The following is a 12,819-nucleotide window of genomic DNA, read 5'->3' as shown; positions in this document are numbered from 1 at the left end:
GTCCCCATGACATCAGGCAGGGCAGCCCCTGGGCTTGTCCTGTGGGGTGGGGGTCCCATGACGTCAGGCAGGACAGCCCCCAGCTTGTCCTGTGGGATGGGGGTTCCCATGATGTCAGGCAGGGCACCGTGAACAAAGGGAGAGGGAAGCAGGAAGCAGGGCTCCACCTCCAGCGTGGGCCGAGGCAGGGTTGTGGGCGTTTTGCTTATTTTCAATTAGAGCGTGCCTGTGGAGAGGACGTGCACAGGCAGTTTCCTTGGCCCCAGCGCTCCCATCAGGTTCTTCCTGCCTTGCTTGGTGCAGGGCTGGCCTGACAGTCCAGTCGTGAAGCCCAGTCGAGGTGCATCGTGTCTCCCTGAGCGTGGCTTTGTGGGGAGTCAGGGCAGGGAATGGCCAGAAGCCACAGAAATTCTTCAGCAAGTGCAGAAGCAAGGAGACGTTTTGCGTTCTGTGTCTTCTGCCATTCCTGGAGGGAAGAGGGAAGAGATGGCTGGGGTTGGAGGAGCTTGGGGGCGGTCAGCTCCTTCCCCAGGAGCTGGGAGCTCACTGGACGCCTGCGGGGAGCTGCCCAGCCAGCACCAGGAGCATGGAGGGGCTCGGAGCAGCTGTGCAGTGCCAGCTCCCTCAGAGCAGACTCTCAGCGGGCAGGAGAAGGGCAACCCTGACCCCTCTTCTCGGGAGTGGGGAGTAGAGAGATCAGAGATCAGGCCCTTTTTTACTGAAAACATAGCTGCTTGCGAAAAAGGAACAGGGAGCGTGGCTGGTTTCCCCTTGTCGGGATCCTGAGGCATCGTCTCCCGGTGGTCCCTCCGCGTCCCCACCTGTCTGTCCAGGGTGAAGCCCTGCTGTCCTGCTCACAGCATGACAGTGGCTGCCCCACCAGTGGGCTGAGTGCCTCGTCCTGGAATTGTCCCGTCTGTTATGTTGGCAGAACCCGTGTGGTCCTCTCGTTCTCCCAGAGCCTGTTTTCGGGGTGGTCCAGGGCGAGCCAGCTCAGAGGAGCCTGGTGACTCTGAATTTTAGAAAAAGTGGCTTTTCCCCTTCCTGGTAAGAGTGTCATCAGTAGGATGAAAAGAGCTCAGCCCAGCCTTCCGTGCAGTGAGACACACTGGTGGGGCCTTAGCAGTGCAGCGGGAGGGACCCCAGTTCACCCGTCCCTCTCCCAGCCCCTGCTCAGGGGTGTACAGGTGCCTTGCCCGCTTTTTTGACCGGCTCTGCCATCGTCGTTTATTCCCTGACGGCCTTAAGTCCAGGCCGCTTCCTGCCACAAGCTGGGCTGGCGCTGTGGCCCCCCACCCCTGGAAGAGGACAAGAGACCCTGCCGGCCACGAACCCTGGCACCGACTGCCTCTCCCACTTCCGAACCCCAGTCCCCTGCGCGGCAACCCAGCACTCTGACCTGAGACTTCCCTCTCTCTCTCTCTCTCTGCGTCCGTCCTTGCCAGTGGGAACCTGGACAAACAGACGGGGAAGGGCAGCACAGCCCTACACTACTGCTGCCTGACCGACAGTGCTGAATGCCTGAAGCTGCTGCTGCGGGGCAAGGCCTCCATTGGCATCGGTGAGCCTCAGCCCCACCTCCTCCCCTGGCCCTTCTGGCCACTGGGCTCCGGGCAGAGCTGGGAAGCCAGCGCCACCCAGCAAGACAGGGCCCGCTCTGCCAGGCTGCTGAGGACCAATACTTATCAGCAGTTTTCCTCTGCTGTCTTGTGGACTTGCCCCCGTGTTGCAGACATTTTCTGGGCTCTGAGAGGCAGAGTGTGGCCTACAGCTGTTAACTGGTGGCCCGATGACCCTGGACAAGGTTCAGGCATCTTGCCCTCCTCTTCCTGACTCCACCTGAGATCAGACTTGGTCCCTCAGTGGCCCTGGGTGGGCACATTTACTGCTGGGAGTCACTGCCCACTGCCCCTCTGTTCACTGGCATGGAGCCTCCTCCATGAGCGACCATGTCTGCTTGGCTTCCATCGCTTCCTCCTCTCAGGGCCCTGACCTGCAGCTGGCTGGGCAGAGCCTAACCCCCAGGACATCTGGCTGTGATGTGTCCTGGGGAGGAGCTTTGAAGAATTATCAAACAGAGAGCCAAGACTGGAAAAAAGGCTCATGCCTGCTTGAGAGCCGAGTTTTTTATTTTTTAATTAATCATCCAACCTCATTGACTGAGGCTTGTTTAGAAGAAAATACACAATTCCAAATTTACAGACTACTTATTAACAAGAGGAGATGTAAAGTCTTTCAGCCAGGTGCCTGGAACTAGATTAGCAGTGCTTTTGGTTAGAGAATTACCATGAACTGCTTTACTCAGTGAATTATGCCTTGGATATTTATTTTTACATTCGTTGGCTTAACTTTAGTGCTTTTACTTTCATGATTAATTCACACCTTGTCTAAACGTTACTGACTGCACACTGCTTAGTTCTGTGTGATTTCAGAATAGTTGAGCCCCGACGGGGGCTAAGTCGCCGGAATTCGTTCGTCAGGAGCAGTGTCATTTGGGCTGCTTGACTGGGTCTCTATTTCGTAGTCTCTGGGCATCAGACCTTTGCTTGATTTGGCCACAACGTGTCCTTTCATCCCACCATCCCTTAGCTAACGAGTCAGGAGAGACACCACTGGACATTGCCAAGCGACTCAGGCATGAGCGCTGCGAGGAGCTGGTGAGTCTCCCCCGGTGGGGCGGGGGGTGCCCCTTGGGGAGGGTCCGCAGGAGGGTCCTGAGCAGATCTCAGTGTCCTAGAAGGGACAGCTCGGAGCAAGTGTCCTGGGGCACCTTTAGAGAGGAGGGGACCACCTGCCTAGCGGTGACACTTGGAACAGGAGTCAGTGTTTTCTGGTTGGACGTGTTGGCGGCTCTGGCTTTGGGGGTGAGTGGGGCCGAGGCCCCCCAGGTTTGCAAGGAGCTCCGCTGCTGTGGCTTGGGAAGGTTGTGCCAGCTCTCCCCACTGTTGCCTTGTTTGTAAAGTGGAGTAGGCTGCGCCAGTCTGCAGGGCCGTCGTGTACTTGAACTCTGTGAAGCCGTGGGCGTGTACTAAGTGCTCAGTAAACAGAGCCACTAACAGTCGCTGCTATAGAAGATGAGGAACATTATTATTATTCCTGAGCTCTTTGTGTCCATTAACTCATTTAATCTTGATAACCCTTAGGACACTGATTAGTGGGTGCCTACTGTTACCCCTTCGGACACTGATTAGTAGGCACCTACTGGTTCCCATTAGGATACTAGTGGGCGCCTACTGTTATCCCTTAGGACACTGGTTAGTAGGCGCCTACTGTTACCCCTTAGGACACTGGTTAGTAGGCACCTACTGTTACCCCTTAGGACACTGGTTAGTAGGCACCTACTCTTACTCCATTTTACAGATGAGGAGACAGCTTCAGAGGGTTAAATAACTAGCCTGTGATCACATGGCTACTGTCTGGCTTTGGAGAAAATTTAGACCCTGATGTGCTAAGACACCCATTTATCTGATGCAGTAACTTCTCACCTGTGCATCTAGAATGAAACCAGCTGTCCACCTTCCCGGAGAAAGCTGGGAAAGCAGTCATTCACATCATTTTCCGCAGGGCTTAATTCTCTTGTGCTGGTCAGGAAAAGCAGGGTCTACAGTTAGCGGGCTTGTTCCTTCTTGAATTAAGTACTCCCTGTGCGGTTGTGGGTACCCAAGGGCTGGCCATTGCCTTTTAGATCTCAAACACTCCTTGGCTGCATGCTGTGACTTTGCAGCTTATAAAGCACTAAATGGGAGTTGTCAGGTTTCAGCTTCCAGGGTATGTGTGGATTCGGGAGGGGCGACTGGCCTGAGAAACAGCAAATAAGCCAGCCTCATGCTGGGGCACAGCTTATCTGGGGTGCAGGCCTGCTGCCCGCTGCCTCTAGATCACATCTGCTTTACAAGGTTGAGCGTGTGAGTAGCGTCACTGACGGCCCATTGTCGTTCTCAGCTGAACCAGGCCTTGTCTGGAAGGTTTAATTCTCACGTTCACGTGGAATATGAATGGCGACTGCTCCACGAAGACCTGGATGAAAGCGATGATGACATGGACGAGAAGTTGCAGGTTTGTGCCAGCTTGTAAAACGTGAAGAGTTTTATGATGAGCATCCTTCAGAGCGGTGTGGGTCCTGGCCTATATTTAGGGCAGAAAGCTGTTGTGGGAAAGGAAATAGAGTTTACTTTTTGCTTCTGCTGATCTCAGCAGTTCTTGGGTTTTACCCATCCCACAACTGCCCCTCTCTCCCAGCTCCTACAGATGTGACTTTACGGAACATTAGTTACGTTATCATGGCAGCTGCTCACCTTCTGATACGAAGGAGAGGTACAAGAGGGCCTCTGATTCTGGTGGATGTTAGAGGAAGCTCTCTCACTGAAAATGATGTGATGAAAGCCGTGTTTCCCCCAGGAGTAGTTTTTGTGCTCACCGAGTTGATCTTTAAAACCTTCACTGAAATCAGTGACCCTTAGAGCTCATCTGGTCCAGCCGTTTCGTATATCACATGGTTCATTCAAGCCTCAAGACTAAGAGGCTGGCTTGGCCACAGTGAAGCCAGCACTTGGAGACTGCCCAGGGGCTCTTGCCTCTTCGTCCAGCTGCTCCTCAGGATGCTCTGGCTTGTACACTTGGGGGCACCCCTGGAAGGTAACCACCTTCACACCCGTCTCAGAGGTCAGAGTCAGACCCAGGACGACTACTCCAAAACCGGTATGCCTAGAAGCTGTGAAATTAGTGGGAGTGCCATGATGTAATGTTTTAATTCTTACTGATGGACTTTAATGTCCTCACATGTATATTTCAGAAATATATGGCATTTCTGAAAGCTATTGGACTATTCTGTTTCTTAGAATAAGGAATTTCTGAGTTCGCTGTAAAACAGCATCAAAGTGAGAGAAGCTGGTTATTTTATATTTAGATTTTCCTTTTAGAAAAGTGAAGGTTTGGGACTTCCCTGGTGGCCCAGTGGTTAAGACTCCATGCTCCCAATGAGGGGGCACAGGTTTGATCCCTCCTTGGGGAACTAAGATCTTGCTTGTATGGGTCAGCCAAAAAATAAAAATACAATAAAATAAATTTTTTTTTTTTTTTTTTAAGAAAAGCTTTGAAACATCTGCCCCAGCATGAGTGCCTCTTGGTCAGGCACACGTCACGTTGTCAGGTTCCCAGGGTCATGTGGGCAGTGACTGGGCGGGGCCTATGGTCCCAGTGAAAGCCCAGCAGCAGTGCTAACACTCATGCCCGCCACTCCACCACGCATCACCCCCCGCCACCCCCAGCAGAGAGAGGCGGGTATGGTTCACACAGCCGTGCTCCCTGTCGGAATTTAAACTGTAGGAAGAACCACTGGCCACTGAGCTCTATGCATTGGAGCCGAGTGTGAGCCTTTGGTTGGCCAGAGCCTTGACCAGGCAGGTGGTCGAGTGAGGGCAGGTGGGTGTGACAGCCAATACTCATACCTGCTAAATTCTGGGCTCTGTGCCGGTAGTTAAATTTGTACCCATTTAACAGATGAAAAATAGGATCAGCAGGGCTAGTTTGCTCAAGATCACAGCTGTTAAAACAAAGCTGACATTTGAGATAAGAGTTTGATTGAATTTACCCAAGTCCCTGGTTCCATGCACATGACCTTCAGATGGAGCAAGGGTCAGCAAACCCGTAAAGGGCCGGATGACAGATGTTTTAAGCTTGTGGGCCTGAAATAACGAGCCTGTGTTCCAGCTCCTCTCCTCCAGGGTGGTAGGAGAGCAGCCATGGGCAGTGTGTAAACCACAGGCATGGCTGCTTTCTGCTAACGTTTTACTTATTAAAACAGGTGGTGGTCCCACAAGTTATAATTTGCTGACCCTGAGCTAGGGGACTCTTTAGAGTCCTAGTTCTATGAGAGGAAGGCATTGATCTCCCCTGAATTAGCTGTGTGGCTGTTGGGGATTGGTCACAGCTGTGGGTGCTGTCTGGGAGGATGCTCATGGAGGGGACGTGCAGTGAAAACAGAGCTAAAGTGAGCCAACTCCGGCTGGTACAGATACAGCAGCTTATCTTCTAAGTTCTTCTGGAATGAAGAATTGCAGGTTCTTGTAAAGCACGGCTCTTTTGATGGGTGTGTCCATTAAGAGACACGCTAAAAGTGAGGTTTAGGTCTCGCCGCTGTCCTGTAACGGCAGAAATGCGCTGTGCCCAGGTGGTTGAGTGGCGTGCCTGGGCTTGTCACCAGCACATCCATAGCTGTGACTCGGAGGTCAGTGTATCTGCGTCTCACACACCTCTGCCCACCACCCCCGCAGCCCAGCCCCAGTCGGCGAGAAGACCGGCCTGTCAGCTTCTACCAGCTGGGCCCCAGCCAGCTGCCATCCAGCGCTGCAGCTCTAGCGAGAGACGCCGGCAGCCTGGCCAAGGACAAGCAGAGGGGCTTCGTGCCCAGCCTCCTGCAGAACGAGACATACGGTGCCATCCTGAGTGGTAGCCCACCGCCCACCCAGCCTGTGGTCCCTGGCTCGGCCAGCGCTCCCCCACTCCCGCCGCGGAATGTTGCCAAAGGTACGTACCGAGAGGTTGGTCACCCTCGGTGTGGGAGTGCTGTGGTTGGGGTCACGCTTTGAGGACTCTCTACTTGCTTTGTCCCCAGCTAGCTCGCCTGTGGACCAGCGTCAGGACGTGTTTTTCTTTTGGGTCTTTTGTTTTGTACTTAACGTTCTTTGCTTCCAAAATGAGCTCCCTCTTAGGATGGTGGGAGTGTGTCTTGGCTTTGTTCTTGTGCCGGGCAGGGAGGTGGCTTGTGTGACTCGGGGAACACGGGGACCACACAGGGCAGGCCTGGGATGGCCGAGTGAGCCCTGTCGCTGTCCTGGGGTGTTTCCCGTAGACCTGCTTCCTGGTGCTTTTCTTTTTGCTGTCCACCCCTCCCTTTGCCTCCATTCTTCCCCTTTCTGTCTCTCTCCTGCCTGTACATGGCCAGCTTGTAGCATCTGATTATTTCTTCTCTCCGTGATTTCCCCATGAAGTGGAAGATAGAAAGATGCTAATTTGGGAAGCGGTGCTCAGCCTAGCTGTAAAAATACAGAATAGTCCCCGAGGGTCCTGCTGGCACTTCAGGTGCTGAAGCTTTGCTGTGCTGGCCTTAGTTGCTCTTTCACAGCATAGTGAGTTTGACACCACAGATGCTATTTTCTGTTTTTATAAAAATGGAAACTGAAGGCCCGCCCACAAAGGTTAAGTAATTTACCCAGCACTGGAGGCCCACTGGCCATTTTGCTCCTTGAAGATAGGTTCAGCAGGTAGCCAGGCTGGCTCTATGCTGGGGCTCCAGGAGGCTTCCCGGGGGCGGGGGGCAGGAGCCTGCCCTGGGTGTGAAGTCCAAGCCCCATGGCTGCTCTAGGCTGATGGCGGCCCCAGAAGTAAGTCCCAGGTTGCATTTTGCAACCTCGGAGAGGGGCACGTAGCCGAGTGGTGGTGACCCTGGGAGGCCTGAAGTCTGTGCTTACAGTGTGGGATGGCTGTTGTCCCCCCACCCCCATTGCCCCGCCCTGGCTGTGGTGCAGGCCTTTCCACACAGCTCTGGCTCGGTGCTCAGGGAGGCCCAGAGGTCACGGGCTACCCTGGGCAGACCTTGGAAACCAGCCTGCCCCCTCCTGCAGAGCCCATTCCCCCTCCTAGGCCTGCAGGGAGCCCCTGTGTGAGGAAGGAAGTCACGTCCTGCAGCTGGAAGGGGCCCCAGTGTGTGAGGGCCGCTGTGGTCAGGGGATCACATGGGGGCGGCTTGTCGCCTCCCCCTCACTCCTCCCAAGTCCCAGGTGTGTGTGTTGTCTTGTGAGGCTGGAGCTAAATGGTTAGGTCATCCCCACCTCGTGAGTGGCTTTTCCTGACCATGTGTTGTGGGCGGAGAGGTTTTCTTTTGCTCTGTTGGGTCACAGAATAGCGGTAGAAAGCTGTTCACCTGTGTTTCTTGGCTTCCTTCAAGTCTTAGGATGAGAAGGGTTTAGAGGATTCCCCGTGTCTTCCTTTGATGATGGAGATCGCCCTTCACCCCCTCCAGCCCCCTAAAGCCTATCTTTGTTTTCCGTCTGTTCTACCCTTGATCCACGTGGAATGTCCACCCAACAAATGGAAAAAGGTCGGCGCTGTCCCCGTCAGCAGACGTGGGAAGACTCCCCCACCCCAGGTCTGCCCTGTGTGGCTGTGGCCTGTTTTCATCTCCAGGCCCAGCCGGCCATGTGGGCCACACGCAGCCTCAGAGGCGGTCACGCCTGTGCCCTGGGCAGACACCGCTCCGTGAGGAGGAGCAGGCAGAGGAAGGTTGTCACCAGTTCCCAGGGTCCAGCCAGAAAGGCATCTGCCCTTCACCAGCTGTGTGTGACTTGGCCCTCCTCTCGTGTGCTCTGTCTGAGGACAGGTGCCCCCTCGGTCGAGGTGCTGACCCCATGGGAGGATGTAAATGGGTAGAGACGAGCAGATATCCCGTCCCCGAGCGCAGCACTCAGGAGGGTCACTGTGGTCATCATTTTCCTTTTCAAACTGTACTTCCGTTAGAGAAATCGGTAAGATGGAGACTGACTGGGAATTTTCCCAGGAGCATCATTGGTTTGGTGTGTATTGGCATCTGTCTTCCAGGTGCCAGAAAAAAAATTTTTTTTTTTTTTTTAAACAAATGAGCATCCCATTTGCTGTCTTACTGCTGTTCTGTCCACAGAAGGGTCACGTTTCCCGCCGTACAGGGAGAGGATCAATAATGCCGTGTTCTGTTTCTGTTTTTGTTCTGTGCTCCTGCGTGCGTGTGCATGCCTGCGTGTGCATGGGCGTGCGTGTGCGTGCGTATGCAGCTCAGCCAGCCTCCTCCGCTAACGCCCCGTGGAAGACAAACTCTGTAAGCGTGGACAGTATAAGCCGGCAGCGATCTTCGTCAGATCCGCCCGCTGTCCATCCACCGCTGCCCCCTCTCCGCGTGACATCTACCAGTACGTTTTTTTTTTCCCTTTTTTCCTTTCTTGCCGTCGGGCTTCGTACAACACGGATGGCTGGTGGGGAGGAGTTGGGGGTGGTCCTCTCAGCCGCCCTGGCCTGCACGCTGCTGAGGGCTCCTCTGTGGCCGCCTCCCTGCAGCCCCCCTCCTCCCCGGCGTCTGTCCCACTCCCCACGTGGGCCACCCCCACCCCTCCCCCATCTCCAAGCACTCCAGCAGCGTCTCTTTCTCTCCACGTCGGTGCCGGGGCTTCTTCTGGCTGTTCCATGCTTCGGGGTACCAGGGTGTGTTCCTGTGGATTAGAATCTGCTCTGTGTTTCCCTTCAGTGTCACATGTGCACCGGGGGAAGGGGCAGGGGGTGCAAAGCAGGGCTGGGGGGTGGCGACTAGACCAGGAAGTGAGGCCTGGATGCTGTAGGAGGAGGGGCTCCGGCCTCTTGGGGTGCAGGTCCGCTCCTAGAGCGCCGAGGGTTTCCCTGGGTTTCCATAGCTGGAGTTAAGGTGGGAGAAGCCACCCTGGCTGCAGGCAGTGCCCTCCGGGTGCTGGAGGCCGAGCAGGCAGCTGCCTTGGGGAGGGGCTTCCAGAGGCTGGGGTGGGGCAGAGGCACCAGGTCCGGGGGCGGCAGCGAGGGGGTCAGTGGTGAGAGGCGCCCAGCAGGTCTCCGAAGCCCACTGTTCTGCCTCATGGTCCTGCGTCCCCGGGACTGTAGGAGTCTGCCTCTGCCTTTTAACTTTGCTTTTAAAGCTTATGAAAAAAGGAAAGAAAGCCTGAACTGGACCCCTCCCTGCTCAGCCAGTGCCCCCCACCTCCACCGTCCGGGGCCGCGGCTCCTGAGGAGTCCACATCCAGGCCCGGGGGCAGGTCGCTGCCTCTGCTCGGGCCGCAGGACTCGGGTGCTGGCCGTTGATAGGGGTGCTGTTTGTCAGCAAATGGGAAGGAGGCTCCGGCCTCTTGTCTTATCAGCCCCGTGCCCTCGCTGAAAGCCTCTGCTCCCTCATTCTCTGTTAAACGTAGAGAATGTAACTTGCTGCCCTGTCCCCTTACAGACAGGAAGCCTTCACGGAGTTGGCTCTTCACAGACTGACCCCAGACTGACCGGTGATACGGGTGGGCCCCAGGGAAGGACCTGGGCCAGGCCTCCTACGGCTGCTTCCCCAGGTTCCCTGGAAGATGGAAGACCCAGTTGGCTTCCCCAGGGAGGGGTTCTAGCTGAGAAAACACCTCCAGGCTCATGGAATCATTTTAATCCTCCCTTGAGACCTGGAAGGACTCTCTGCTGATACTGCTGTCTGAAAGTCTTTGGTGGAAGTGGGTGTTTTTCCCGTGAAATAGTGGAAGGAGAAAAGGAAGCCCTTGTTGGAGGAGCCTCGGGTGGGGAGCCTGGGAATATGATGCCTGGAGGCTGACCCTCTGCGTGTGTGTCTCTCTTTTTCTTTTTTCTCTCTGAAGACCCCCTGGCTCCCACGCCTCCCCCTCCGGTGGCCAAAACGCCCAGTGTGATCGAAGCCTTGAGCCAGCAGAGCAAGCCAGCCCAGCCCGGACTCCCGCCCAGCAAAGCCCCGCCACCCTTGCCACCCCAGCCACCCAGCCGCCTCCCCCAGAAGAAGCCTTCTCCCGGGTAACTGCTACTCGTCTGGGGCTTCCCAGTGCATCTGCCCCACAACTTAACCTGCTGGGGTTTCTCTGAATGTTTGAAATTGTCCACATTTCAAATCCTGCTGTGACCCTTGCGGTCAAGTGTTGCATGACTAATTCATTATGTTTCAGGGGTCTTCAAAATAATTTACCAAGAATATTTAAACTGCAAACATTTCATACCAATGCGTGTCTTATATCCACAAGATGAATTTAGATTTCTGTCGAATATAGACACTGGGACTGGGGGAGTTAAAGTCTTCAAGACACAGGGCCTGTAGGTCTTACTTGTTCACTCATAGGATTATCTTGAATACGTGGACTCTTTGCAGTGCAGGGCATGTATTTTCAACAAACTAGGACATTCTCCTACATAAACATAATACAGCCAGCCAGATCAGGAAATTAACGTGGTTGTTATTGTTTAGTCGCTAAGTTGTGTCTGACTCTTTGCGACCCCATGGACTGTAGCCTGCTAGGCTTCTCTGTCCATGGGATTCTCCAGGCAAGAACACTGGAGTGGGTAGTCATTTCCTTCTCTGGTGGATCTTCCTGACCCAAGGATTGAGCCTATGTCTCCTGCATTGGCAGGCGGATTCTTTATCACTGAGCCACCTGGGAAGCTCTTAACCTGGATACTGCCTTCCAAAACTCAGACTCCAGGTTTCGCCATTTGTCTAAATAAATGTCCTTTACCACATTTATTGTAGTAAAGCTCATGGGATCCAGTTTATGGCTTTCAGTCTGGATCTTTATGGTAGAGAAATGGTTCCTTTTAGTGGAATGATGCTTAGACGCCAAGGTCTGGGTGCTTGGTGTCTTCATTGCCATTGGATTGTCAGTGCTTCCAGGCAGGCCTTCTGAGTGATCGGAACTAGGGATACACACGTATATATTCATACATGTACATGCATGCTTGTATACATGTATAAACACATTTATTTCTGTTTCTTGTCTATATGGATGGAAATCCATGAGTTTACACTCTCTCCAATTTCTCTGGTTCTGAGTAACAAACCACACCAAAATGTATTGACATAAGACCCAACTGTCTTATTATGCTCATGAGTTTGGGTCAGCACAGGGGGAGTGGCTTGTGTTTGCTTGACAATATCTGGGCCTTTAGCTGAAAAGACTCAAGGGCTGGGGGTTGTTCAACAGAGATTCATCAGAGGAGGCCTCCCCAATCCACACATATGGTTGGTGCTGGCTGTCAGCTGGGACTCCAGCTGGGGCTCTCGGCTGGAATACTTAACGTGTCCTGGCCCGTCTCACATCAGGGTGACTGGGCCCAAGAGCAAGTCCTGGAAACCAGCAGACATCACGTCTGCCTTCTGCTACTGCTCGGCACAGGCAGAGCCTGGACTCGGTCAGGGGAGGGTGGGGCATTACAGTGGCCGTGCAGTCCGTTCTTGATGTTTTAAACGCTCCACAGGGTTCATTCTATATAGCTTTTTATTCCTTTCTGCATTTGTTACTCCCTTTTCTAATGGTAAAGAAGTCCGGCTCCCATGTTTATTTAACCCTTATGAAATGCATCTCCCATCTCCGCCTTCTCCTCTGTGCAGAAGCCTCCTCTCCCTGCTGGAATCTGGGACCCTCCTGGGTCTCCAGCTCCCCTGACAGGCCAGGCCCTGCCCCCGGCCAGGTGGATGCCTTCCTGTGTCCCTCAGGCAAACCCCCGTCAGGCCCCCGTCCATGGATACCTTGGGCTCTGACTCCCTGGGGTGAGGTGGTCTGTTTTCATCCCTTCTCCCAAGTAAATGATGGAGCCTCTCAACATAGAAACTACATCCTGCATCTGAGAAATCTGCATTGATTTTTTTTTTTTTAATGTCTTAGCATCTGTATTTTTCTGTTCTAAGTTGTAGTCTAATTCTTACTATTCGGATATCAGATCCCCTTGGCCTTTCCTCTATGTGTATCACCTTTTCTCTTTATTAGAGTAAGCTGATTGCTCTAACAGCCTACCCCTGGACCATCTCAGTGGTTTAACATAAGGAATTCACTTCTTGCTCCCACGAGGTTGAGTGTCCCCATTTTGCTTATACAGCAAACCCAAGGCGGGTGAGTCAGAGACTCAGACCCCTTCTACTTCTGACTCCACCGTCTTTATCCCCTGGGCCAAGGGTTAATTCAAGATTGCTGGGAGAAATATCAATAACCTCAGATACGCAGATGACACCACACTTACGGCAGAAAGTGAAGAACTAGAGAGCCTCTTGATGAAAGTGAAAGA

General features: G+C 53.8%; 1 protein-coding gene across 4 annotated transcripts in view; it reads left to right on the top strand.

Moving 5' to 3' along the window:
* Window positions 1–12,819, top strand: part of ASAP2 (ArfGAP with SH3 domain, ankyrin repeat and PH domain 2) — a 156,203-nt gene that overhangs the window by 136,553 nt on the left and 6,831 nt on the right. For 2 of the 4 annotated variants that reach the window (XM_040224953.1, XM_040224954.1), the window contains 6 exons: window positions 1,446–1,561; window positions 2,590–2,657; window positions 3,943–4,056; window positions 6,273–6,525; window positions 8,805–8,939; window positions 10,395–10,563. In XM_040224953.1, the coding sequence (XP_040080887.1) occupies window positions 1,446–1,561; window positions 2,590–2,657; window positions 3,943–4,056; window positions 6,273–6,525; window positions 8,805–8,939; window positions 10,395–10,563 (855 nt within the window). The remainder of the gene's footprint in view (window positions 1–1,445; window positions 1,562–2,589; window positions 2,658–3,942; window positions 4,057–6,272; window positions 6,526–8,804; window positions 8,940–10,394; window positions 10,564–12,819) is intronic. The other 2 variants (XM_040224956.1, XM_040224955.1) reach the window with 1 other exon arrangement.

The sequence above is a fragment of the Oryx dammah genome, unplaced genomic scaffold, assembly GCF_014754425.2.
Source record: "Oryx dammah isolate SB20612 unplaced genomic scaffold, SCBI_Odam_1.1 HiC_scaffold_25, whole genome shotgun sequence".
NCBI classification, from domain to species: Eukaryota; Metazoa; Chordata; class Mammalia; order Artiodactyla; family Bovidae; genus Oryx; species Oryx dammah.
This window is presented reverse-complemented; position numbering and strand designations above follow the sequence as displayed.